This window comes from Balaenoptera borealis, assembly GCF_965194805.1.
Source record: "Balaenoptera borealis genome assembly, chromosome: 16".
Lineage (NCBI taxonomy): Eukaryota > Metazoa > Chordata > Mammalia > Artiodactyla > Balaenopteridae > Balaenoptera > Balaenoptera borealis.
Window position 1 is genome coordinate 87,733,310 of NC_138872.1, and position 26,109 is coordinate 87,759,418.

A 26,109-nucleotide genomic window follows, 5' to 3' on the forward strand; every position below is an offset into this window, starting at 1 on the left:
CAGACACCACAGCCCGGGCGGCTTATACAGCACACTTATTTTCTCACAGTTCTGGAGGCCGGGAGCCTGAGATCGGAGCGTTGGCAAGTTTGGTTTCCCCTGAGGCCTCCTTCCTGGCTTGCTGACGCCTTCTCGCCACGCCCTCACAGGGCAGAGAGTGCGAGCAGGCTCTGCTGTCTTCCTACCAGGCGCCGGTCCCACCATGGGGGCCCCCCTCGCGGTCTCGTCTGACCCGTCACCCTCCAGGGGCCCACCTCCAAATATCACACCCGGGGTTGGGCTCCAACGTGTGAATTTGGGGGACCCAGTCGTTCAGTCTGCAGCAGGACACCCCCCTCCTCGTACGAACGACTCCAGAGCTGGTGCAGTCCATCTCCCCGCGCTCGAGCCTCTGCTGCAGGTGCAGGACAGGGCCGGTGGTGCCTGCGGTGAGCCCGACGCTGGGGACACGGAGCAGACCATCCGACAGAGGGGATGGCCAGGCCCACGGGGACAGAGCGGCTGCCGAGCCCTGGGCAGGCGGTCGGGCAGGAGGCCAGCAGGCAGGGTGTGGGGGCCGGGACCAGAGGGCAGTCAGCCTGGGCAAGTGGCCTCCCGGACCAGGTGCTCTTTGCCCAGCTGTCCTCTAGTTCCGCCCGCTGTCCCCTCCAGCACCAGGAGCCTGACCCCTGGCACCCACCCCCGCTACCCTGGGTTTTAGTTCTGCAAAAACAATCATTCTTCCCTCAGAAGTTTTCCAGGGTACATGGTACATTCATTACCAAATGTTTTTTTAAGGAAGATAACAAACACCCCTTTCTCGCTGATTTCTCCTGACACACACACACGCGCGTGCACACACACACACACGCCTGCTTTGATTGGCTTCGTCTTCTCGAGAAATGATCTGGGATGTCATCCAGTTTATGTAATACCCTCCGTGTTTAAAAAACTCGGAGTTAGTCAATTTCAAGACACTTTCGCCAGACCTGATTGCTTTGAACAGTTGGAAGGCAGACCAGCATTCTGAGCTTTTGAGCAAACATGCACCCGCACTCATTCATTCGTTCTCTCCCCCTCCCCCTCGGTGAGAAAGCAGTCTGCCTCAAAGGAGGACGAGGAGGAGACGGCGCCCGTCTTTAAGATGCACAGCTAGTGCTGTTGGCGTGGTTTGCTCTCCCACAGCTGGGACGGGTTCTAGCGCGCCACTTATTAGCAAGTCTGCTGCCACGTGCATGTGCTTATTTGAGTTTAGACCGGAGAACTTTCGCTCACGAGCCTTCAGAATCCATAATACCTGTTTCAAGAGGGGCCTTGCGGGGCTCTCATGCAGCCTGCCCCTGAGATGCAGAGTCCTCCTCCAGAAGCGGCTTCCTGGCGGTGACCTGGGCACTGACCACCACCGCCCCGCAAGCTCACGGGGATGCCTCGCCGAGGCCGGGCGGGTCACACCTCCGAGTCATCCCTCTGAGAAGCACTGACCTAGAGGGTAAGGACATCGGCCCTGGAGCCCGACTACCGGGGTCCCTGTCCTGGGTACCGGATGGGCCGCTTCCCTGTGGTCACTTAGCCTCTGTGAGCCTCAGGTTCCCCTGAGAAAACTAGGGGATGGGATGGGACCTGTGTGGAGCACTGGCCTCCCTGGGTGCCAGAGACTCTTCCTCAGCTCCCTGCGGTGCCCGCAGCCCTGCCCGCACCTGCGGCTTAGTGCCACTCGGGTGCTCCTGCAAGGGACAGGGTGACCCGCCAAAGGCATGGGTGCGGCGTGTGTCTTCACAGTTGTGGGCTGCACGTGTTAAGTGTTCAGCTGGATATATTCTCTCTCTCACACACACACACACACACACACACACACACACACACACACACACACCCATGGAACCACTCAAGATAGTGGGCCTGTCCTTCGCCCTCAAACATTCCCTCTGGCTCGATTATAACCCTGCCTCCCCCTCCTCCCCTCCGCCACCCCCAGGCAGCTACCAGTCTGCTTTCAACCACCGGGGGGCGGTGGGCACGTCACGAAGCTGTGTGTTATGGGAGCTGTGCAGTGTGTACTCTGGCCTCTCTCTCTGAGCGTAGTTGTCTTGAGACAGCACGTGTGTGTCCCAGCGGTTTGCCCTTTCTCTCTGCTGAGCCTTATTCCCCTGTGCGCATACACCACTGTTCGCTCACGTACGCCCTTGCCAGTGGACGTCTGGTTTGCCCCAAGTTTTGGCTGTGGGAATGAAGCTACTCTGTGTTACACACCAAGTCCTTGTGTCCCTTCTTTTCTCCCGGGGGAACACTGCAGCGGGGGATGGCTGGTAGTTGCGTGAGTAACTCTTTAAGAAGCTGTCTTCCAGAGTGGTTGTACTGTTTCATGTTCCCGCTCCGGTGGACGAGAGGTGTGGGTTCTCCTCGCCAGCACTTGGTGTGGTTGGTCCTCCCCATTTTAATCCTTCTGGTAGATGCGAGGTGGCGTCTCACTGTGGTTTAAGCTTTTATGTCCCTATTGGCTAATGATGTTGGGCACCTTTTCACGTGCTTGTCATTGTATATCTTCTTTGGTAAAATGTTCAAACTTTTGTCCATTTTTTATTTGATTACTTATTTGCTTGTTGTTGAGTTTGGAGAGTCCTTTATACAATCTGGATACGAGTCCTTTATCAGATATTGGCAAATCTTTTCTCCCATTCTGTAGCTTGTCTTTTCATTCTCTTCATGAAGTCTTTTAAAGAGAAGTTTTATCGGTTTTTTTTTCTCTTACATATGATGATTTGCATATTGTAGCTATGAAATCTTTGCCTATCCCAAATCCACAGACTTTTTCCAGTATTTTTAAGCAATTTTATGATTATTTTACGTGTAGGTTTATTAACACCTTGAGTTAGGTTTTTTTTTATTGTTGTGATAGTTTCAGGTGTACAGCAAAGTGATTCAGTTATACATACATATATATATATGTCCTTTTTCAGATACTTTTCCATTATAGGTTATTACAAGATATTGTATATAGTTTCCCTGTGTTATATAGTAGGTCCTTGTTTATCTGTTTTACATATAGTAGTATGTATCTGTTAATTCCAAACTCCTAATTTATCCCCCCCCCTTTCCCCTTTGGTAACCATAAGTTTGTTTTCTAAGTCTGTGAGTCTGTTTCTGTTTTGTAAATAATTCGTTTGTATCATTTTTTTTAAATTTATTTTTATTATTTACTTTTTTATTTTTGGCTGCGTTGGGTCTTCGTTTCTGTGCACAGGCCTTCTCTAGTTGCGGCGAGCGGGGGCTACTCTTCATCGCGGTGCGCGGGCTTCTCATTGCGGTGGCCTCTCTTGTTGCGGAGCATGGGCTCCAGGCGCGCGGGCTTCAGTAGTTGTGGTGCACGGGCTTAGTTGCTCCACGGCATGTGGGATCTTCCTGGACCAGGTCTCGAACCTGTGTCCCCTGCATTGGCAGGCGGATTCTTAACCGCTGCACCACCCGGGAAGTCCCTGTATCATTTTTTAAGATTCTACATGTAAGTGATATCATACGATGTTTGTCTTTCTCTGTCTGACTTACTTCGCTTAGTATGATAATCATCAAAAAAATCTACAAATAGTAAATGCTGGAGAGGGTGTGGAGAAAAGGGAAACCTTCTACACTGTTGGTGGGAATGTATAATAAATTGATGCAGCCACTATGGAAAACAGTCTGGAGGTTCCTTAAAAAACTAAAAATAGAGTTACCATATGATTCATCAATCCCACTCCTGGGCATATATCTGGAAAAGATGAAAACTCTAATTCGAAAAGATACACGCACCCCAGTGTTCATAGCACTGGTCACAATAGTCAAGACATGGAAGCAGCCTAAATGTCCACTGACAGATGAATGGATAAAAAGATGTGGTACATAAATACAATGGAATATTACTCAGCCATTAAAATGAATGAAATAATGCCATTTGCAACAACATGGATGGACCTGGAATTAGTTTTTGTTTTATACAAAATACAGATTTTAGGGATTGTTCCAGCACCATTTGTTGGAAAGGCCATCCTTTCTACCCTGAATTCCCTTACTGTATTTATCCCTAAAAGTTGTCTATGTGTGTATATTTCTGTTTCTGGACTCTGTTACATTCCATGGATCTATCTTCAGGCCAATACTGCTTTGATTACCTTTGCCTATTTTTCTGGCTTCTTTTGAATTACTTGGGTGTTTTTTATGATACCATTTTATTTCCTTTTTTGGCTTATTGGTTGTAACTCTTTGTTTTTTTTTTATTTTAGGGGTTGCTCTAAGGTTTTTAATATATATCTTTCACTTATCACTGTCTACCTTCAGGTGATACTATACCTTTTCACATATATAATATAACCTTACAGCTGTGTATGTCTGTTTATGCAGCCTTTATGCTGTTGCTGTCATATATTTTACTTATATTTATGTCTGAAAACCCCAATATATTTATTAGTTTTGTTTAAACAGTCAATCTCTTTTAAAAATAGTAATTTAAATATTTCTAAAAGATTTAAATAATATGAAAAACCATATTTCTGCCCACGTAGCTAAGATTTCCGTTGCTCCTCACGCCTTTGTGTGGCTTCTCCTTCCCTTCTGCCTGAGGATTTCGCTTGACATTTCCTGTAGAGCAGGCCTGCTGGTGATAAATTCTTTGTTTTTGTATGTCTGAGAACATCTTTATTTTGCTTTTGTTTTTTGAAAGATATTTTCAGTGGGAATAGAATTCTAGGTTGACATTTTTTCATTTCTTCTAGTATTTTAAAGATTTTTCTCCTCTTTCTCCTTGCAGTGTCTGTGCTGAGAAAGCTGCTTTGTTCCTCTGTGGGTAACATTTCCTTTCTGTGGCTGCTTGTGGGATTTCTTTATCACTGGTCTTGAGCAGCCAGATCGTTCGTGCACTGGGGGTGTTTTCTTCATGTTTCTTGTGCTCGGGTTTGTGTAGCTTCTTGGGTCTTTATACTTTCGTCACATTTGGAAACTTCTTGCAGTATTTTTCTGTCCCATCCCCACCCCCACCACCACCACCACCACCGCAGGGACTCCAGTTGCACGTAAATTCACCTTCATGAAGTTGCCCCACCGCTCAGCAATGCTCCTTCCAGTTTTAAAGATCGATTTTCCTCTCTGTTTGCTACTGTGGATAGTTTTTATCGCTCTGTCTTCAAGTGCACTAAACTTCTGTCCTGCAGAGTCTAATCCATCATTAATATCATCCAGGATTTTTCATCTCAGACACTGTAGCTTCCACCTCTAGGAATTCGATTTGGTCTTGTTTATATCTTCCATATCTGTCCTTAACTGCTGAACAATGGAATATTATTCCTCTATTCCAATAGCTTTTAATAACTGTTTCAATGTCCTTAGATGCTGATTTAATGTCAGGCTATTCTCTTCATTGTGGGTCATATTTTCCTACTTCATGCCCAGTAATCTTTGATTGGATGGCAGGCATTGTGAGTTCTAGCTTGCTGGGTTCTGAACGTTTTTGTGCTTGTATAAATCTTGTTGAGCGTGTTTCAGGGATGCACTTAGGTTTCTCGGGAAGAGTTTGGTCCTCTCAGATCTTGCCGCTGTGATTTGCTGGGCCAGCCTGGAGCAGGTACCAGTCTGGAGGCAGTTACCTCCCATTCCCGAGCCAAGACCTTCCTGAATTATCCATGAAGCGTGAGTTTTCCATTCTGGCTGGTGGAAAAGGCTCTGTTCCTTACCCTGTGTCAGTGCTGGGAACTGCTTCCTTGGCATTTTTTAATTTTAAATCGTATGAATATGGTTGCTATAAAAAAATTAAATTTAAAAAGGAAGACAAAAATAGGCGCCTTCTTACGATGAGCTGCAACCTACCTGCATGCCTGCTTCGGCCACTGGCCTTGCTTGGCCTCTGGGCCTTCGGGGTAAGAAGAGCCTGCTTCTACACCTCGTCCGGGTGGTCCCCCAGCCTCCAGCCACCAGCTGTGTCCACAGCGCACGTCGGAGAGCTTCCCTGTCTTTTCGTCGTGCTTGGAGACCCTCTTCAGGGCATTCTCTTGATTCTCGCGACCTCTCCGGTGCGCGGTCACACTTGTGGGGGTGGACTGATGGGCACCGGACACGTACAGGGCCACCGTGCCACTGTTAGTTCTCCTCCCTGCTCCCTTCCGGTCCTGGTCAGCGAGGGCCCCACCTCTCCCCGCGGCAGAAGCTTCCGCCCCGGAATAGATGCCTTGGCTGCACTCCCCCATCCTGGGCTTGTGTAGTTTTACAGTTTTTCCATAATGTCATCTCTTCATGTCACGTTTCTACAAATGTGTACTTGGCAACGAGCCTTTTAACCGTCTTGTAACCTTCCCCCTTTTCCTCCCCAGAGGGCGGGCTACAGTGGGGCTCCTGTCACGGGTCTGCTCTCCTTGCAGGTTGAAGGTTGAGGAGCTGGAGGGGGAGCGGAGCCGTCTGGAGGAAGAGAAGAAGGTGCTAGAGACGCAGCTGGAGCGGCTCACCCTGCAGGTGAGCTCGTCCGGGGCTTGCCCTGCCCTCCTCTTTTCTCCTGGGTTTTGCCCGAGGTTCCTGCACCCCAGCCATCCCACTTTCTAGCTGACCAGACTAGGCTAAACCAGGGGCCTGTCCCCCACCCAGGCCCCTGGCTGGCCGAGAACACCCGTCCCGAGCCAGCAGGAGGGACAGCCTGCCCCGGGTGGCGCTGCCCCCAGCCCCCCGCCCCGTCCGCTTTCTTGGTCTCCGTCTTGTTTTTCCCGACCGCTGGCCACAGTGAGCCCACAGTCTGGCCTCTGCGTCACCCGCGGCGGGTGTGGCGGGCGTGCCCCCCTGGGAGGAGACGCCAGCAGAGGTCCTGGGTGGTTTGGGGTGTATCCAAGCCCGTCCGCATCTGCCTGCAGTTGTGAAGTCGGATTGCTATTTGCACTGTTCTGCTTTTGCTTTGCTTTTCATTTTTATCCTCCTGTCTAAATTGTTCCATGGCAGGAAACCTGCAGGTTAGTGATTACCCAGATTTTGGACAGGCCGTTGATTTTTCTCTTGGCATCTATTAGAGGCAAATCAAATCTCCTTTTTATTCCTGATTCCTGGAGATGGGAGAAGTGACAACCTTGATAAAACGAGGCGCCGTGAGCCGCGGATGGGCCGTACTCAGCTCCGGGACCTGTCACCTTGTACCATTTTAATTGGGCCACAGTCCTGCTGGGAGAGCTGGGCTGCTGGCGGGTGAACCCCCGGCCGCCCGGCAGTGGTGCCGTGGCAGGGCAGGATGGGGAGTCTTTCTGGGTCCTTAGTTGAGCTCAGCCTGAGGTCACGGCTGATGGCTTCCCAGGCCTCTGATTGGGGCTCAGTGAGTGCTGCCGAAATCGATGTTTCCTTTTTCCTGCTCCAGGGCTTCAAGGCCTGTCACGAGGAGCCTCAGTGGCCCTTGGTGATGGTGTCGAGGGTCAGGCCAGGTGAGAGGTGCAGTGAGCACCGTCAGTGGATGTGGGGAGACGGGGCCGGCGTTGGGGGCCCCCAGCTCGAGCCTTCCAGTGTGGGAGGTTTGGGCGGGTGGTGCCCAGTCCAATCCGCGCTCCGCGGGTGGGGTCAGCGACGTTGGCCATGTCCAGCCTCCTGGGCTCCACGTGGACCTCACGCAGGGTGGGGGCCTGGCTGTGCGTCCTGGAGCCGTGCATGGCCAAGGCGACAGGTGGCATCCGTGTCAGCCTGGGGAGGGCATGGGCCAGTGTCTGCGCCCTGGTGTGGCCGGGCTCTCGGCACGCAGGTTTCTGTCTGTGGAAGTGGGGGGGGGGGGCGCACCCGGCCGGCAGTGGCCACACGCAGCGCCGAGTGTGTGTGTGAGCAGCTGCCCCCGGCGTGGCCGGAGGGTGTGGCGAGTGGGTCCTGGTTTCCAGGATCCTGGGGGAGCAGATGTTCGCACGGTGATGTGCGCACCTGCCGCTGTTCCCAGGGCGCGCGGCCGCCGCCTCCCTCACCCCCAGCCGTGGATATCCTGGAGCCATGTCCGGGGGTGTGAGGCCCCGTCCCCGCCGTGGGCGCTCGGGTGGCCCCCGCACCAGGCGCAGTCCCGCCGCACTGGTTCTCTCCACCTGCTTTGAGCCCGGGGCCTTGTGCCGCCCCTCCAGCTCTGCGGGTCGCCCAGATCTTGAGACAGCAGCAAGCAGAGGCTCCTGGGTGCTCTGTCCCACGTCACAGCCCCTTTCTCCGTGTGGCCAGTTCCAGCTTGAGTCCCAGAAGGCTCTCGGGAGCATTCCCGCCCCTGGCACAGGGCTTGTTTCAGAAAGGTCCTTGTGATGGTGGGGGCCGAGTCCTGTCTCCTGACTCACCATCTCAATCACGGGTGCCACGGGCCTCTGCTGTGTGCCGACCCCGTGCTCCGTGGGCCCTGGGTTTTCTCGTTAGGCCTCCTGTATCTGTGCCCACCCACAGTCCTGGGAGACGTCCTGCTGCCCCCTTTTCATTGACAAGGAAGCTTCGCTCAGAGAGGTTCAGCACTGTAGTCACGGGCACGGAGCCCCAAGGAGCAGGGCTGGTCTTTGAACCCAGGGCCGTTGTCTCCTGAGCCGCCCCGTCGCCCGCAGCCTCCACCACTCCTGACCCCTCACCCCACCTTCCTGCCCTGCTCCTCGGGCTGCACCGCTGATGGCCCGGCCGCCATTCCCAGGTGAGCAGCCTCAGCTCTGGGACCGCTGGCCTCCTCCCCCGCCCCCGCCCCCCCCACTGCCCTGCCCGCTGCCCCTGGCCTGGGTCTGTCGTTTGATGCCCTGGGGCGAGGAGAGGTGTATGCCCCCAAGGCTGAGCGGACGGGTCACCCCGTCGCCGCGGCGGTTCCTGTCTGACCGTGACGCCAGAGAGGCAGAGTTTGCCCCACCGCCGTCCAGCCTGGGCAGAGTGCCCGTGGGCAGGCCCTGCCCAGGAGGCAGGGAGGCGGGTGGATTCGGCTCTGGAAGGAGGGTGCCCACCTGCGCCCTGACCCCTCAGGGCAGACACAGGGAACCCGCTGGGCATTCTGGTCCTGGGGGAGTGGACCGGGAAGAGCTCATGTCTGGCTCAGGGAGCCCCCGCCAGGTGGTGTTGAAATGGGTCTGAAGGAGACCTGGGCTTGTGGAAACCGCGGAGACGTGGGTGGTGCCCTGGGGGCACCGGCGTCCGAGTCTGTAGACCTCGGCTGGAATCCTGCCCCTCAGCTGGGTGGTCTCGGGCATGTCGTGCTTTGCCACCTGAGTCCCCAGCACATCCTTTGTAAAATCGGGGATGATGCACCCACGTGGGGGTTACCAGGAGGTCACAGGCCACGTCTGACCACACCATCGTGAGGCCAAGACCTCGTCCCCTGCACCTCGGTGCCCGGGCCGTGGAGGCAGCAGGAGAGGGCAGCACACCCCTCCAGGTGGCCTGGCTGCCCCCAGGCTCCGCTTCGTCTGTGCGACCGCAGACCCGCGGCTTCGTGGCCTGGGCAGAGCGGGAGGACACGGGCCGAGGGGCCCAATTAGCGTGTAGCTCCCCCGGCTGTGTGTTTATCCGCGGTGCTGCCGGCGTGATCCGTATGCAGATCTCCTCTCCTCTCTCCCCCTGGAGGAGTCTTCAAGTTGGGCTGCTTCAAGGAAGATTGATTAAAATCCGCTGCAGTTTGACTTAATTGGGAACATATGCTTGGAGAGGGAGCTCGACTAGTTAGAACTTTTTGTAATTAGTTCACAGCTGGTTGGTGAGGCAGCCGCTCCGGTTACCGCTCAGAGCTGAGTACGGCCTGCCGGCCTGTGCCCACTCAGTGCCTGGCGGGGCCGGGAGGCAGGCCCGGGAGGGGAGGCGGCTGGGCCCGCCTCCTGTGGTGCGTGGCCTGTCCGGGTCTTTCTGGGGGTCCGTGGCTACTCCCACCTCATCTGTCCTAAGGTAGCCAGCCGTCAGGGAGACGAGGCCCCCGTGTAGAGATGGGGAAACTGAGGCCACAGCTGGCCAGACACAGTTGGCCGTTCAGTAGAGGCACAGTGCCCTCCGGTAAAGACTGAACTTGGGCAAACCAGCTGGGACTCTGGGCCCGAAGCAGGGGGTTCTCTGCGAAACAGACTCAGGGACCACACTCCCTGTGCCCCACTGGGCCTTTCCCAGCGGTCCTGGTGGGCGTAGGGCACTGCCCGGGCGCTCCCACCCCCTCCTGCCCTCTGTCGTTCCTCTTCTTAGCGGTTGGGCACTGGGCCTGGGTGTTGGCTCTGCCCCTCCGCAGCCGTGGCCCTGGTCTCAGTCTGCTCGCCTGGACATGGAGCTGACCCCACCCCGCTGCAGGCTGTCATGGGGAACACGGTGACGTGCCCAGCACAGAAGCACGGCCGCTGCCGCTGTCACCGCTCTTACCTTGAGGATGCCACATGGTTGTCCGTGTTTGGCTTCTCGTGGGCCACGTTTGGGGCCGTCAAGGCAATGAGCCGCCTGGTGCTCCCGGGCTGCAGTCTTGAGGGCTAGACGCGTGGCGGCTCTGGGCCTGGCAGACGCTCGTCCCCCCGGCAGTGCCCCCTCTGGTGAGGAGCGAGCTTCGCGTGGAGGGGGGTAAGGCCTGGCCACACGCTTATGCCCTGTTGGTCCCCCTGGCTCACCCTGGGTCCCGGGTGGTAGAGCCAGCATGCAAACTCAGCCCTACCGGTTCCCCCGTCGTTCTACGAACAAACACCGTCAAACATACGGCAAAGTTGGAAGAGTTTTACAGTGAACACCCGTGTGTCCCCCCAGGTCCTGCTGCAGACACTCTCCTGTGGCTGCTTTATGACGCAGCGCCTCTCTACCCCCTCCACCCATCAGTACTTTTTCTTTTCTTAATGCATTTTAAAGAAAATTGCAAACATCTGTACCTCTAAATGCTTCAGCATGCACGTAATTAAGCAGAATTCTTCTCTGGGCTTTGCGCCCCCGTCCCACTGTCCCTCGGAGGCCGGTGGGAGGAGCCCCTGCGCTGGAGCGTCCCCTCCCAGTTCCCGCCCTGCCGGCTTCCGTTCCGGGCGGGGCTGCCCCACAGCCAGCCTGTGGCTCTGCTCAGGAAAGGGACCAGACTGCAGCCCAGTGACATTTCAGATGAGCGTCTCTGTTTTGGAAATGGAGTGGGTAGAAAATAGCCGGTTCCCTGTGAGCGGGAAGCTCGCGGTGCCCCTGGAGCCTGCCCTGCTCCCGTCCCTGCGTCACCAGGCAGGAGCGCTGTCTAATCACAGGTTCTCCCAGCCTCTGCGTCCTTCCCTTTTCCGGAATATGGGGGGCGGCAGGGAGCGGCCTTCACGGCTCTTCACACCTCGTTGCCCTCGCCCCCGGGCCCCCGGCCCACTCACCGCACCGCAGACCCCCTGAGCCCCGCTGGCTCCCCCACCTGCAGGTTCGCCCAGCCCAGCCCGCACCCCAGGGGCAAACTAGTCAGTCCTTGGACCTCGTCCCCTCCCCCACCCCACCTGTTCTCACCTGCCCTCACCTGCCAGGGAGCCCTGAGCCCAAAGCAGGCCCAGCCTCTGCTTCTCAGGACCCATCTTGCCCTTGGGTCCTCTTGCTGCTAACCAGGGCCTTGAGCATGTCCTGTCCCCGACTGGACAGGCTCTTTCCTGATGGCCTACTGCCCATGCTTCTGGAATGTTCTCTGGGCGTTGCTTCCTGGAGGGGACAGAACCCTGCGGGCCATGGTGCTGGGGATGCGCGGCGAGGGGTGAGTCCCAGAGACTGTCCCTGGTGGGGTAGGTTGTGTCCCTTCCAGCGAGGAAGGCTCGCTCCCTGGGACTGATGTCGCTCTGAGCATCTGCTTCCTCGGTGCCGGCTGAGCGACCAGGGGGCAGGGGTGTGGGCTGGATGGCGCCGGCGGTGGCCACAGCGTGGGCAGCACTGATGTTGCCACACACACAGTCCCTCCCGCTGGCTGTAACTCTGGTCACGGCTCCTTACTGACTGCACACGTGGAGCGCCACTGACCCTGACCCTGCCTACGTTCTCACTTAACAGCCACGGGCACTGAGGCAGGGGTGCCATTCCCACTGCGCAGATGAAGCCCGGGCCACAGGAGCCGCTGGTCTGCCACACGGCGGGAGGTGACACGGTCACGTCCCCCAGCTCCGGGGGGACCGGCCCCTGCCCCAAGTTGCGCTCCAGCTCCCCAGCGGAGATCCAGGCCTCCCTGCCCAGCAGCCCCCGTTCTGCCCTGAAAGCCTGGGTGGTCTGTGTGAGGACCACAGGGCCGGCAGCCTCCACCCCCACCCCCGCCCGCCATGGTGGCGGGACCAGAGCTTCGTAGAGTCAAGACCGGGCTGCCCTCCAGCCGGCTTCCCTCCCCAGGCCCCACGACCTGCTCTGTCTGCCCCTGGGCCCTGCCCGTCTGCGGGACCCAGCTGTGGCGTCGCCCCTCCTCTGGGCTGTGAGCTGAGCGCAGTGACCTCGCCTGGCTCCCAGCCAGTGTTCTTGGGGCACAAGGACACCAGGGCACATGTGGGCAACTGTAGGGCAGAGCACCCAGGAGGTAGGCTCCAGAAGACACACGTCCGGATGTGAATTCCTGCTTCACAGACACGGGGCCTTGGGCGGATGCTTCACCTCCCTGCCGAGTCCCAGCTCCTTCGCGGGGAGCCCAAGGGTGGAATGCCTGCCCAGGCTGGCGAGGATCAGGCCAGTCGCGCACACAAGGCGTCTTCTCACACCGTAACTTCTCACACCGTGACTTCTTCGAACTGGTGGGTTTGTTTCCCCCAATATGTATTTGTACTGCCTGCCCCTCTTTGAACTCAAGAGTCTGTTTTCAAACTGTTTCTACAGCTTGCTTTTGTCTCTTTGTGCATTTGGGAGATTTTTCCCAGTGATACACAGTGCCCTGTTTGTTTTTAAACAAACAAACGTCAGGTGATGCGGCGTGTGGCGCATCACCGTGCGCGTTTGCCACGACGTATTAAACCCTGCCAGTTAACGGGAACACGCTCACGAGCAAGGCTGTGGCGAGCGCCCTACACATGGTGTCTCCGGTGTGTGCGAGTCTGTGTGTAGGAGAAGCTCCCAGAAGAGAGCGCGGGGTCAGTGGGTACCTGCATTTATTTCGGCAGCACCGCCGGACGGTCGTATGAGGGCCAGTGGGAACTGTGTGGGACGTGTCGTAGCAGTACCTGTGAGGGTGCCGGTTTCCCTACAGCCGTCAGACTTCTAGATTTTTCTGGTCCGGTAGCTGAAATGGGGTAGCTCAGTGTAGTTTTAACCTTCAGTCTCTTTATCATAGATGAGTGAGGATTTTTAAATCTATTCATATGTGTTAATGTCCTGGTCCGTTTTTCAAATGGATTGTTGGTTCTTTTCTTATTGGTTTTTTGGAGCTCTTTGTATATTAAGGAGTTGAGTTCATTTTAAGTTGTGAATATGTTTTCCCAATTTACCATTTGTCTTTTGACTTTGTGCTGTTTTTTTACCAAGCAGAAGTTTTTGGCTTTTAAATTTATTTTATACACATGCATTTATTGCCTTTTCCTTTTTAGCTTCTGGGTTTTTGTTCACGTCTTTACCTTTCTCGTGTCAGGGTATAAAAGAATTCTCTCATGGTTTCTTCTGGTTTTCTGGTGGTTTCATTTTTTACACTTAAATCTGATTGATTTGGAATTTGGTTTTGGTTCTTTACAAGGTGGGAAGCATGATACCTACCTGTTTTTTGGAAGAGGCTCTTCCTGGTACCCCTGGACCACTTATTGAAAGCCTGTCTTTTCCTCGCTGGTGTGAGGTCTGCCCCCTCGTGCGCTAGATGCCCACATGTCAGGTCACAGCCAGGTCTCAGTGACCTCCTGCCCCTGTGACTCTTCTTTATCAGGGTTTTCCTGGCAGCTCTTGTTCATTTTTATATGAACTTTGGAATCAACATATCCAGCTCCCCCACCAACCAGCCTAGAACTTGCTGGCTTTCGTGAGAAGTGAAGATGAAGGTCGGGCACGGCCGCCTCCTGGACACACCTTCCCACAAGGACGTCGCTGTGTCTTTCTGTTTGTTGGGGTCCATGTCCCCCGCGGGAACAGCTCGCAGATGTGTTCACCCTGCACATTTCCTGTCGAATCTACTTCTCAGTGTCGTGTCTTATTTGTTTCACCATCAGTGGGTCTTTCCTTGAGTGTCACGCATGCAGACGGGGGGCCGCCTCTGAGGGTCGTAACCTCCTTACGGTGCTGCATATGCCCTGTGCCCGGCTGCACTGGGCCTGGGGTCCAGGGGTCCCAGGGCCTCGCTGCCCCGGCCCGCCTTCCTCAATGTTGTATGTAAAACGAGACACGCAATGAAGGAAAAAGCCCAGCCCTCCCGCCCGCCGAGGCGGCGCCAGGCTGCTCCTGTTTATTGGAGCCGAGGACTGAAAAAGCCAGCACGCTGATGTGCGTCTGTGTGGAGAAATTTCCACAGGCGCTGATGGCTGTTGATTTTTTTATGCAACGAATGACGTGTCCTGAATATTAAGCCCCTTCTCGTCCCGTGGGCCTCGGGGATGCCAACTTCCCGCCTCCTTGCTGGGTGCCCCGGGGCCCGAGGGTGTCATCGGGCCTCCGAACCCAGACTGCAGGCTTGACCCCGAATTTGCAGACGGGTCCCCCTGAGCCGCTGAATTGGGCTCTTTTCACCCTGGGACCCTCCGCCGTCTGGTCCGGCCCTGCTCCGCCACTGGCCGTACTCAACACACAAAAGGCTCGCGGCACAGCCAGCGGAGCCATCGCCGGCCTCGGGCCGCTGTCGCATGCGGTCACTTCAGCCTCTGCGCTCTCGGACTTGGCCATGATACCGCTCTTCACCCCCATGTGGTCCTTGCAAAGTGTCTAGATGAGAAAGATAGGGACCCAGCTCTTTAAAAACCTGGAAATTAGGCCTGCTGAGAAAGGCCGTGTAACAGTCGTCTTCAGGCAAGTCGAGTATTCTTACCGCTGATCGTGGAGCGTCACAGCTGCAGCGAGGAAGGCGGCAGGGGCTGGGGCGCACCCGCTTCTGCCCGAGGGTCCCCTCGCTGACGTGAGCCCCGCCCTCCCTGGGCGGCGCCCTCGCACAGAGGCAGGGAGGTCCTTGCAGACGGAGGACAGCGCAGCCCCCAGAGCTCCACTCAGCCGCATGCGGCTGGGCAGCCCAGCGTTGGGGCAGCTCTGCCCGGAGACCCCCTCGGTCTGTGCCAGACCGAGGCCCAGAGCCCCGCAGGGCAGTGCCAGGAGCAGACCTGTCCTCCTGACTCTGGACCCAGCGCTCCGCCTGCTACACCCAGCTCTTCTCAGAGGTTCCGTTCCATTCAGGGAGTTCCCGTGCAGAGGACTGGGATGGGAGACACAGAACCTGCTCGAGCTCTGGGTTCTTTCTCTTCGTGATTGTCCCCAAAGTTGCAGGACACGGGCCCTGCCCCACACGCCAGGTGTCGGCCCGTGGGGCGTTCGGCTTGCATGTGCCCCTGTAACAGCCCGTTACCCGCTTCTGGAGAGCCAGCACCCCGGATTTGCGTCCCAGCCTGCTCCTGTCCCCTTGACACTGGACGGGGATCTGAAGTCCGTCGTTGGGTCCCCTCTGGCCCACGTCCTCCTGCCACGAGGGAGCCCACTCCCCTGTTCCGCTGGCTTTGCCCCAGCACCTCAGAGGGGCTGCGTCACCGGTCCCTGTGTAGACGCGCTAGGTACCAGCCTGGGGGTGGGCCACCACCTGGCCCCTCTCCTGGGGTTCATCTGCGCTCCCTGTGCCAGCTCCCTGACCGTCTTCCGTGATCACATCTACTTGGACAAGATCCCACTGTTCCACAAAGAATTCCTGGCAGGTGATACCATGATGCCTGCAAGAAACAGATCGCAGACGTTCTGACCGTCGGGGCTGATGTTGTGAGTGAAGCTGAGCTTCCTGGCAGCCCTAACAAGGAGGGAAGTCTGGCCAGTTGCACAGTCCCTCTTGTAGCGGGAGGTTTTGGGGAGAGACACTGGACCCTGACGGCGCTGTCTCAGGCGGGACCGCAGTGCGCCTCCACGGGTACCGTGGCTGAATCACGGAAGCGGCCTTGTTCTCCACGTGATCCAGCCATTCTGCTTCTGGGCATGTGCCCCGAGGAGCTGAAAGCAGGGTCTCAAGCGGATGTTTGCACACCCACGTCACAGCAGCCAAAAAGTGGAAGCCACCCAAGTGTCCATCGATGGGTGAGTGGATAAACAAAACGTGGTCCATCCACACAATGGAACATCACTCAGCCCTAAAAAGGAAGGAAACTCTGACCCCTGCTACCACATGGATGGACCTGGACGACATGATGCTCAGTGAAATAAGCCAGACACAGAAGGACAGACACTGTGTGATTCCACTTCTGTGAGGTCCCTGGTGAGCCAGGGTCACAGAGATGGAGAGTAGGGGGTGGGGACCAGGGGCTGGGTGAGGGGGAGGGGCAGTTAGTGTGTAATGGGGACAGAGTCTCAGTTTGGGAAATGGAAAATTCTGTGGACGGACGGTGGTGACGGCTCCACAACAGTGTGAAAGTACTTACTGCTGAACAATACATTTAAAAATGATTAAGATGGCAAGTTTTATTTTACCACAATTCAAAAAAAAAAATTTTTTTAAGGCTTTGTTTAACATCTTCTGATACAACTCAGAGGCCTGGCAGGAGAAACACAGTGCCCGCGCCCATGGCAAGGGCGCAGGCGCCGGGGCTGCTTGGCCCTCTCTCTGCCCTCACCGGCCAGATGCTCGCCCTTCACCAGCTGGTCCTGCGGCTGCCGGCCTGACCCACGAGGCCCCCCTCCGCCAGCTCCTGCGGCTCAGGGTGGATTTAGGGTGCCCGCTGTCATGTGCCGTCTGTAATAGGGAGATCACGACAGAGCTTCTGCTCAGCCGCCCATCTGAGCAGGGACACGGGTCACTCGGTCGGTAGGCTCAGAGGACGTTGCTCAGGAATGGCGGGGTGGGGTGGTGCCGGAAGCAGCGGCCTCCAGACTGGCCAGACGTACGACGAAGGCGTGTTCCTCCTCCTTCCCCTCCTCTTCCTCCCAAGAGATGTGGCCCCGGGTGCCCGGGCGGTGGCTGGTGTCGGGGCCTTGCTCACAGCCCTCATGTGACAGCAGCTTAGGGAGAGGCTCAGCCTGTGGTCAGGAGCAGTGGGGGGCCCTGTTAGCCGGGAGCAGCTTGGCCAGCTGAACCAGGCCCCCTCCCCGGCTACACTGTCAGGGGTCAGGGCTGAGGAAGGTCTGGGCCTCCGTGGCCCGCCCCGCCCTGCCATCCCGGGATGGTGGCATTTTTGCTTTTTCCAGCTTCCGTGGGGCCTGGCCCACGCCACCTGGGTCATGCGGGAAGCAGAGGCGGGTGTGCAGCCCCACCTGGGGACGTGACGTCGCGCGGCTCCACTCACCTCTCAGGGCATTTCTCTGTCGCTGCGGAGGCACTGGCTGCCGGATGTCACCTGCCCTCCGGAGCAGTCTGGGAGCGTGAGGTTTACCCCCAGAGTGACCCCAGCCTCAGCTCAGCTGGACCCGTCCCGCCCCTCCTGGTGGTCGGGAGCACCGTGGGTGGCCTGCTCCAGCTGCCGACGGCCCCGGCGCGCTCCTTGCCTATCCCTCCCGCCCCCGTCTTTGGAAACGTCACACTCCAGTAGAGCTCCCGGCCAGGCCCTGAGAGTCCAGGACGGGCTCCGAGATTCCTCACTGGGGTGGCCTCCCTCCAGGCCTTCCGCCGAGGGGGCTGCTGGCCGCAGGGGGACACGCGGTGGCCTGGCTGGGCGAGGCCCTCCCCGGGCCCTGCTGTCCCTGGGCGGGGGACACTGGCGGCAGCCACAGGACACAGCCTGCCAAGCTCACTTGTGCGTCCAGGGCCCACGTGGTGCCTCACGGCCGATGGTAGATAAACTCGCCCTGCCGTGGCCTCCGGCACGCGGTGGGTGGAGCTGGGGAGACGGTCGCCCGGAGGGTGGTGTGAGAAGGGTCTCCCACGTGTGCTGGCCTGGCGGGCACGGCTCCCCACAGCGCCACCCTTCCTGGAGCTGCTGGGAGAGCCCCAGCGCACACTGCCAGTCTGGGGACTGGCAAGGCCCGGCAGCGCCCCCTCCCCAAGGCCAGCCCCGTCGGCGGCCGCAGTGGCCGGACCCCCGGGGCTGGGCAGCATGAGAGCGTACGCAGGGACCTTCGCAGCCCTTCCTAGACCCTGACAGCCCACGCGTGTTTGTTCGTGAGGGGCCTCGGCCACAGGAGTGCCAGGTGCCCTGCTCCTGAATGAGGCCTCTGTGGTGGGGGACAAGGGGACACGAAGGGCGCGGGGGGTGCAGGGCGTCGGCCCACGTGGTCACCGGCCCAGGGCAGGAGGCTTGCGGAGAGCCTGTGGCAAGAGGGCAGTCCCCAGGGGCCAGCCCCCATCACCCCTCCCTTGTGGCCCTCCCGCCTCCAGCCCTGGGCCCCTCCCCTCTTCGCCCCTCCCGTGACTGGTCCAGGGTGGCCGCGTGGGCCTCGGTTTCTCGGTCTTGGTGCCGGGGGTCTTAGGGGGGTCCGGCCTGCGCTGTCACGTGGCGCCCCCGCCCATCCCCAGGCTCTCCACCCGCGGTGAGCACACCGTCTGGGCAGGCCGGGCCGGCCCTGTGCCCCCGGCTTCAGAGCCGGGGAGCGTCCCTGTGAGCCACCGAGCAATGAGCGACCCCGGCCCATGGGGCGCGTAGGACGCGAGGCTGGTGCCTGAGGGACCTGCCCAAGGTCGCGGAGGCTGGGGTGAGGCGGGGCCGGCCAGGGCCGTGCCCCCCCCACATCCGTGAGGTCCTGCCGGCCCTGCCCCTTCAACCCAGCGGGATCCCCGAAGCTCCCCTGCTTTTCTCCCTGAGCTGTCTTCCTTCAGCCGGGAGAGATGTTGATTTAGTTTTGAGGCCGGGTGATGTATAAATACGCGTGAGGCTCGGTGGCGGTCTTACTGGGCTTAACTCTCTGTGCACCTCTGTCTCCTGCTAGCAGGGTCTCTTAGTATTCGTGGCAGGTCCGCCCTGCCGGCAGCCCTTCCCTGGCCCGGGGCGGCCACTGTCCATCCACAGGGCACACGGGCTCCCGGGGGGTCTGCCCTCCGTCCAGGTCTCCCAGGTGCTAAGCTTGGAAGGTCCTTACAGATCAAGTTCACTGCCCTCACGCTTCAGCAGATGGAAACTGAGGCCCAGGAAGACAGGAGGCCCGGGCCGCCAGCAGGTTAGGGGCAGGGCTTGAACACAGACAGGAGCGAGGCAGATGCCAGGGGACTCAGCCGTGGCCTGGACGCAGGGGGACATGTCCGTTCGTCTGGGCTTGCGCGGAATCTGAGCCCGAGAAGGAGCCCCACTCGCCCGTGAGCGGAGGGCGGCGGGCCGGCTGCGGCCCCGGGGAGGAGCATTGCCGCACACCCTGCTGTGCCCTGGGCGTGCGGGTCGCGGGGCCCAGCCCCTCGTGCGGGCTCCCCGAGGACCTGGCTCGGCTGGGGCGGGCGCAGGGGGAGCTGGACCGCGGGGGTCGTTCCTCCGCAGTCACGGACGGGGACGTCTCTCCGCCCCCTCGGCAAGTGGGACATTTTTGTTTAGCTGGTAATTGCACCCGCACGTCAAAGGAAGGTTCAAAACTTTTCCTTTTGAGATTCTCGTCAGTGTCTCAACATTTCCTCAGCTGCAAATCAAACAAGGCAACAAATTTTTAGCAGAAGATTATAGCCATTTTCCCCCTTTCTTCCTCAAAGCTGTCACGCAGCAGCGGATTTCAGCACATTTGTTCGTGCTCTTCCGTCTGCTTCAGCGGCGCCAGCCCCCCAACGCACCCTTCACGGTGCCACGAACCCCCTGTGCCCACGGCCCTGCGTGCCCAGGATGACGGCCGGCACCCCTTCCCCGGACCCAGGGAGCGGGAGGCCCTGGCCAGCCGGCCCTGTGACTCCCCTGTCCTGGTCACCAGCTGGGTCTCTGGTTTCTCAACCACAGGACGCTATGCAGTCATAACTGTCACCCACTCCTGCAAACGTTTACTTGACGTGCAGCGCCTGCCGCCCTAACCTTTGGGGGAGACAGGTGATGGGACAGAGTTTAAAGCGCCACGAGCTGGTAGGAGCTGTGGATAAACGGAGCAGGGAGGGGGCGTGCTGGGGGCTCTGCATTACTGCTGCCGCGTCACCGCCAGCTCCTCTCAGTGGGTCCTCACAGGGCACTGGGGTCCCCTCACTAGTCTGGGGGGCGGGACAAAGCCCTGTCCTCACGGAGCCCCTGCCTGACGGGCTGCAGGCACCATGTCTCCCTCATCTCCAAGGAAGGAAGGAGGGAGGGAGGAGGGGAGGAAGGAGTGGCCGGGGAGGGCTTCCTTGCTCCGGGAGGGGCGGTGCCGAGAGCAGAGCCCCGGGTGGGCTGAACCTCGACCCCCTCTCACGCAGCCCGGCCACATGGTCCTGTTGGCTCCTGACCCCTGGCAGCCTCATCGGGCCTGTGTGAGGGAGGATGGGGTCTGGGTAGCACCCTTGCACCCCGAGGTGCCCGTGTCCGGTCCAGCCGGGCCGTGGGGACTGGTCCGCCCCGGCACCGGGGAACAGCATCTGGCCCCGTGGTCCGTACTGCTTCTCCACTCCAGGCCCATCAGACTCCCGGGGAAACCAGCCGGCCTCAGGCCCCCTCGTCTGACCAAAGGGACTTTTCAGCCTTGGCTTCCTGAGCACCGAGTGGAAGGTTCCAGATGGCAGGGTCTGTGGCAAACCCCAGCCCCTCAGGGCTGTCGCAGCCCACCCGGGAGGCGCCTCTGGAAGGCCCTGCTGGAAGTCCAGGCTGACCCCAGGCGACACAGGCCTGAGGCGGGTGGGCTGGCCAGGCTCCGGCCAGGCCATTTTAGGGAGGGCAGCTGGTCAGAGCCAGGTGCCAAGACCTGCCGTGAGGACGGTGGTCTCGATAGCAAGTAGGGTCTCGGAGTGGAGTCCCAGGGCACAGCGGGGCCGCGCGGGAGCCCTTGCGCTGGCGGGGGTGTGAGAGCGGAAGCCGGGAAGCCGGGATCGACCAGCTCGGGGGCAGCACTCGCGGTGGGTTCCGCCCAGGCCTGCTGCTGCCGCAGGAGCCGCGGGGGCGTGGAGACGCGGCGGGCAGCACCTGTGCCGCAGCGGTGGGGCTGGTACCCCCTGCAGGCCCGAGGCCGGCCCGGCCCAGCCCAGCCCGCGCTTCCTGCGGAGCCAAGCGCCTCTCCCCCGCTGGAGGCTGGGGCGGCGTGTGGAGGGAAGCCTGGAGCCGCGCCAGGCTCTCGGTAGCAGATGGAGCGTCCACGCACGTCCTACTGTTTGTTTTCCCTATTTTCTTTCATTTCTCTTTTTTAAAAACAGCTTTATTGAGATACAATTTACATACCACAGAACTCACCTTTGTGAAGCGTACAGTTAGTGGTTTTTCATACTTTCACAGATAATGAGCAACCGTCACCGCACAATTTCAGAACATTTTTATCATCTCGAAAAGAAACCCTGTTCCCTTTAGCTGTCACCCCACCCTCCCCCATCCCCACTCCAGCCTTAAGCAGCCACCAGTCTGCTTTCGGTTTCTATAGGTTTCCTTGTTCTGGACGTTTCATACGAATGGGGTCACATATGTGGTCTTTTGTGACTGGCTTCTTTCACGGAGCGCAGTGTTTTCAAGGATCATTTGTGTTGTAGCAGGTGTCAGTGCCTCATTCCTTTTCATGGCTGAGTAATATTCCATTGTGTGGATGGACCACGCTGTGTCAGCGCATTTGTCAGCTCTTGGACACTTGAGCGGTTATTGTGACTGATGCTGCTTTGAACATGTGTGTGCAAGTCTCTGTGTGGACGTGTGTTTTTATTCTTCTCGGGGGTGTACCTGGGCATAGAATTGCTGGTCACGTGGTAACTCTGTGTTTAATTGTCTGCGGAGCTGTTTTCCACAAAGGCCTCCCCGTCTTCCATTCCCAGCAGCAATAGGAGGACAGTTTCTCCCTGCCTCGCTGAGACTGTCTGGCTTTGTCATTCTAGCCACCTCGGTGGGTGCAAAGTGACGTCTCATTGTGATTTTTATTTCTGTTCCCTTGATTACTAATGACATGGGCACTGAGCGTCTTTTTATGTGCTTATTGGACATTTGTATATCTTCCTTGGAGAAAGATTTATTCGGATGCTTTGCCCGTTTTTACATAAGTTTGTTTTGGTTTTGTTTTTTTTTTCTGTTGTTGTTGCTGAGTTGTAAGAGTTCTTCATATGTTCTGGATACAAGTCTCTTATCAGATAAGTGACTTGCAGATATTTTCTCACGCTCTGTGGGTTGTCTTTTCACTTCCTTGATGATGTAGGCTTTGAAGCACAACAGTTTTTCATTTTGAGGAAGTCCAGTTTGTCTACTTTTTCTTTTGTTCCTTGTTTCTAGTGTCACGTTGAAGAATCCAAGACCAAATCCAGTGTCGTGAAGCATTACGCCTGTATTTTCTTCCACGTGTTTCATAGCGTTGGCTCTTATGTTGAGGGTTTTTTATGAGGTCATTTTCATGTATGGTGTGAGGTTGGGATCCAGGTTGATGCTCTTGCATGCGGGTGTCCAGTTAGTTGTCCAGCACCTTTTCCTGGTGGGTGGCCTTGGCACCCGTGTTGAGCATTGGCCAAGTGTAGAGGCAGGGGCTCTTCTGGACCCTCGGCCTGTCCCTGTGCCGGCTCTGCTGTCTTGGCCGCCATTGCCTGGTAGTAAGTTTGAGGGTCGGAGTGTGAGGCCCGGGGGCCGTGGACACGCTCACTCCCTGGGCAGAATGGCATTAGGAGACCCCGTGCAGCTGTCCTGTCTCTGTCATGACCCGGGCTTGAGGCCGAGTCACAAAGGCCTGGGCCCGGGGGCTGCCACCCCCTTGGTGGGACCCTGGGGCCCCCGGGTCGGGGGTTGGGGCTCCGTCTCGCTCTTCGGGCGGTTCCTTAGTTACCTGCTGCCTTGTTACAGACACCCCACAACTTAGTGGCTTAAAGCAGCTGGCATCCTGTTTCTCGCGAGTGTCTGTCTGGTGGCTCTGCCGGTTTCTGCCGGGCTCTCGCACTGCTTCCAGCAGGTGGACCTGCTGGGCTGCCCACCCCCCCCCCGCCCCAGGCTGGAGGCCCCATGCCTCCCTCCCTGCGGCCTGCATCCCAGGGAGGCGCCACGGCACCTTCGCCTGCAGGCTGGGGCCTCACGCCCCACTTGGCCTGGAGACGGGCGAGCAGGGCCTTCGCGGGGGAGTTCTGGGGGCGGTGGGCACGATGCGGCCCTCTGCCCTTCACGCTTACGGCGTCCCAGCGCAGGCAGAGGGAGCGTGTTCGTCCCGTCCCGGGGGTGAGGCTGTGGGTCTAATAACTCTGAGGCAGCAGCAGAGGCCCCGGCCTTCCGGCGCCAGACACTCACTTGGGCACCTGCAGGTTTCGCAAGCTTGTCACTTCCCCCAGTTCATCAGAGCTGCGAGCATTTCCCCCGTCTGGTTCGGTTCTGTTTGGTTTGGTTTGGTTTGGTTTGGTTTGGTTTGGTTTGGTTTGGTTTGGTTAAGCCCTGCTGGTTCTCCCTTTGATCCTTAAATCCTCTCACCCACTGCAGTGTTTTCTTTCCTTCGTTCCCGTCAAGGGGAAGCCGGTGGTCAGAAACCGCGGTCTGGGGTGGGAGCGGTGGCTCCCCTTCCTGCCCGCGGGGTGTCTGGCGTTTCCACAGCAGCACCCTGCCCCCGGCCCTGAGGTCCAGGCGCCGTCTGCCCCGATTCTCCCCACACCTGCTGGGCAGGATGACCCCGAGGCTCGACAGGTCCAGCGCCTCGGCCAAGGGTCACTGGGGACCTTGGGGTCAGGCTCTGTGCACAGCTCCCTGCCCGGGCCCTCCCGGGGGGCGTCAGCAGGCGAGTCCTGGGGAGGCAGGGAGGTGGGCGTGAAGCCAGTGGTCAGCACGGCCAGACTGGGAGAGCCTGCGGCCTGGGGGGAAGGAGGGACCCTTGAATATCTGAGGTAAAGGAGAGGGGTGGAGCCCGGTGGATTCAGCCTGCCAGCCTGTTTTTGCTTTGCACGTTTAAAGGGTTGGAGACAAATGAGGAAGAGCAGCATTAGTGACACAGGAGGGGGCCGTGCAGGGCGGGGCTGTGTGTCCACAGGTGCCCAGAGCTCCCTCCTTCCTTCCCCCCTCCCTCCTTCCTTCCCCCTCTCCCTCCTTCCTTCCCCCCTCCCTCCTTTCTTCCCCCCTCCCTCCTTCCTTCCCTCCCTCCCTCCTTCCTTCCCCCTCCCTCCTTCCTTCCCCACTCCCTCCTTCCTTCCCTCCCTCCCTCCCTCCTTCCCTCCCTCCCTCCTTCCTTCCCTCCCTCCTTCCTTCCCTCTCCCTCTTTCCTTCCCTCTCCCTCTTTCCTTCCCCCTCCCTCCTTCCTTCCCACTCCCTCCTTCCTTCCCCCACTCCCTACTTCCTTCCCCCCTCCCTCCTTCCTTCCCCCTCCCTCCTTCCTTCCCTCCCTCCTTCCTTCCCTCCCTCCCTCCTTCCCCCACTCCCTCCTTCCTTCCCTCCCTCCTTCCTTCCCTCCCTCCCTCCTTCCCCCACTCCCTCCTTCCTTCCCCCTCCCTCCTTCCTTCCCCCCCTCCTTCCTTCCCCCCCTCCCTCCTTCTTTCCCCCCCTCCCTCCTTCCTTCCCCCACTCCCTCCTTCCTTCCCCCCTCCCTCCTTCCTTCCCTCCCTCCCTCCTTCCCCCGCTCCCTCCTTCCTTCCCCCCCTTCCTTCCCCCCTCCCTCCTTCCTTCCCCCACTCCCTCCTTCCTTCCCCCACTCCCTCCTTCCCCCACTCCCTCCTTCCTTCCCCCCCTTCCTCCCCCCTCCCTCCTTCCTCCCCCCTCCCTCCTTCCTCCCCCCCTCCCTCCTTCCTCCCCCCCTCCCTCCTTCCTCCCCCCCTCCCTCCTTCCTTCCCTCCCTCCCTCCTTCCTTCCCCCCTCCCTCTTTCCTTCCCCCCTCCCTCTTTCCTTCCCCCCCCCTCCTTCCTTCCCCATCAGCTGACCTGCTAGGACAGAGATGGTGTGACTAGCACCGCCTGACGCATGTGCTCTCCGGCCCTTTGCAGAACACATCTGCCCTCGTCCTCTCCCTGTACCCTCCTGACCCCAGACCCATGGGGGACATGAGCTCCCGCAGCACCCGGCCCGCCTCCCATCAGCTGCGGGGCCCTCTGCCAGGGTGTGCAGGGCAGATGGATTCCATACGCCTGGTTGTGTCTCCCAGAATGTTAGAATCGGATGAAATAACGATCCCTTCCAACCCTGACAGTCTGTGATTCACTCGGAGTTACAGGATGTCTCTTTATCCTTCGAGGTTTTTACAAGGTTCCCAGAAGCCTGTGAGGTGCCGGCTGCCAGCCTCTGCCTTCCGCCGGGCTCTCCCCCTCTCCCACCCGCTCTCTGCCTGTGGCAGGGAGGGGGTGTCTCCATGCGCCCCTCCCTCCCTTTTGGGGTCACTTTCGGGGGCTCTGAGCTGGCGGCTGGCCGAGGGCTGGCCGGCAGTGGCCACGCAGCTTAGCTCCCGCGCTGGGACCGTTCTGCTGAGTGAAGTGTCCACCCCTGGCCTCCCTCCCGGGGGATTCGACGATCTGAGTGAAGGGTGCCATTTCTGCTGTTCCCCCTGGAAGAGCGAGCTGTGGGCAGAAGTCACAGGTGGGAGGTTGGGTCGTCCAGGAAGGAATCTCAGTGTCGGGGCAGGAGGGAGATGTCCACTCAGCTGGCCCAGCGTCCCTTGTGAGAGGCGGGCGGGCCCGGGCCTGGGCCAGCAGCCCACTGCCCCTCAGCCCAGGACACTCCCGTGTCTCTGTCTCAGCACCGGGTGGGAGGGACGCCCAGGCCTTCCCCTCGCCGAGGCCCAGGCCCCCCTCAGCCCTTGCCCTGGGCGGCCCAGGGAGTGACGGCCAAAGAGGCGCGGGCTCTGCGCTGTCCCTCCCGCCCGGGGCTGAGCCGTGGGGACAGCAGCCGGGCGAGCAGAGGTGCTGCCTCCTGCGTTTACTTGTCGGTGGTCTGTTTGCTGACCGCCTGGGCCTTTCTCATCTGTTGGGGTGACTCTTGGTGGCAAAACCCGATGCCAGTGAGCTTTGCGGGGCGGGGGGACTCACTGATGCTCACGCCTGGGAAGCAGAGGCAGAGCGGACCTGTGCCCAGAAGCACCCACGGACTCACTTGGTGCACATTCTGGAAACTGCGTATTGAGTAACACGGTGTACTTACGGGAAAGCACACACGTCAGGAGTGAGCGTCACTCACCGACCGCACTCGG

General features: G+C 58.8%; 1 protein-coding gene across 8 annotated transcripts in view; it reads left to right on the top strand.

The window, feature by feature from the left end:
* Nucleotides 1–26,109, top strand: part of MAD1L1 (mitotic arrest deficient 1 like 1) — a 330,462-nt gene that overhangs the window by 238,316 nt on the left and 66,037 nt on the right. For all 8 annotated transcript variants that reach the window (XM_082360973.1, XM_082360972.1, XM_082360971.1 and 5 more), the window contains one exon: nt 6,360–6,450. In XM_082360973.1, coding sequence (XP_082217099.1) covers nt 6,360–6,450 — 91 coding nt within the window. The remainder of the gene's footprint in view (nt 1–6,359; nt 6,451–26,109) is intronic.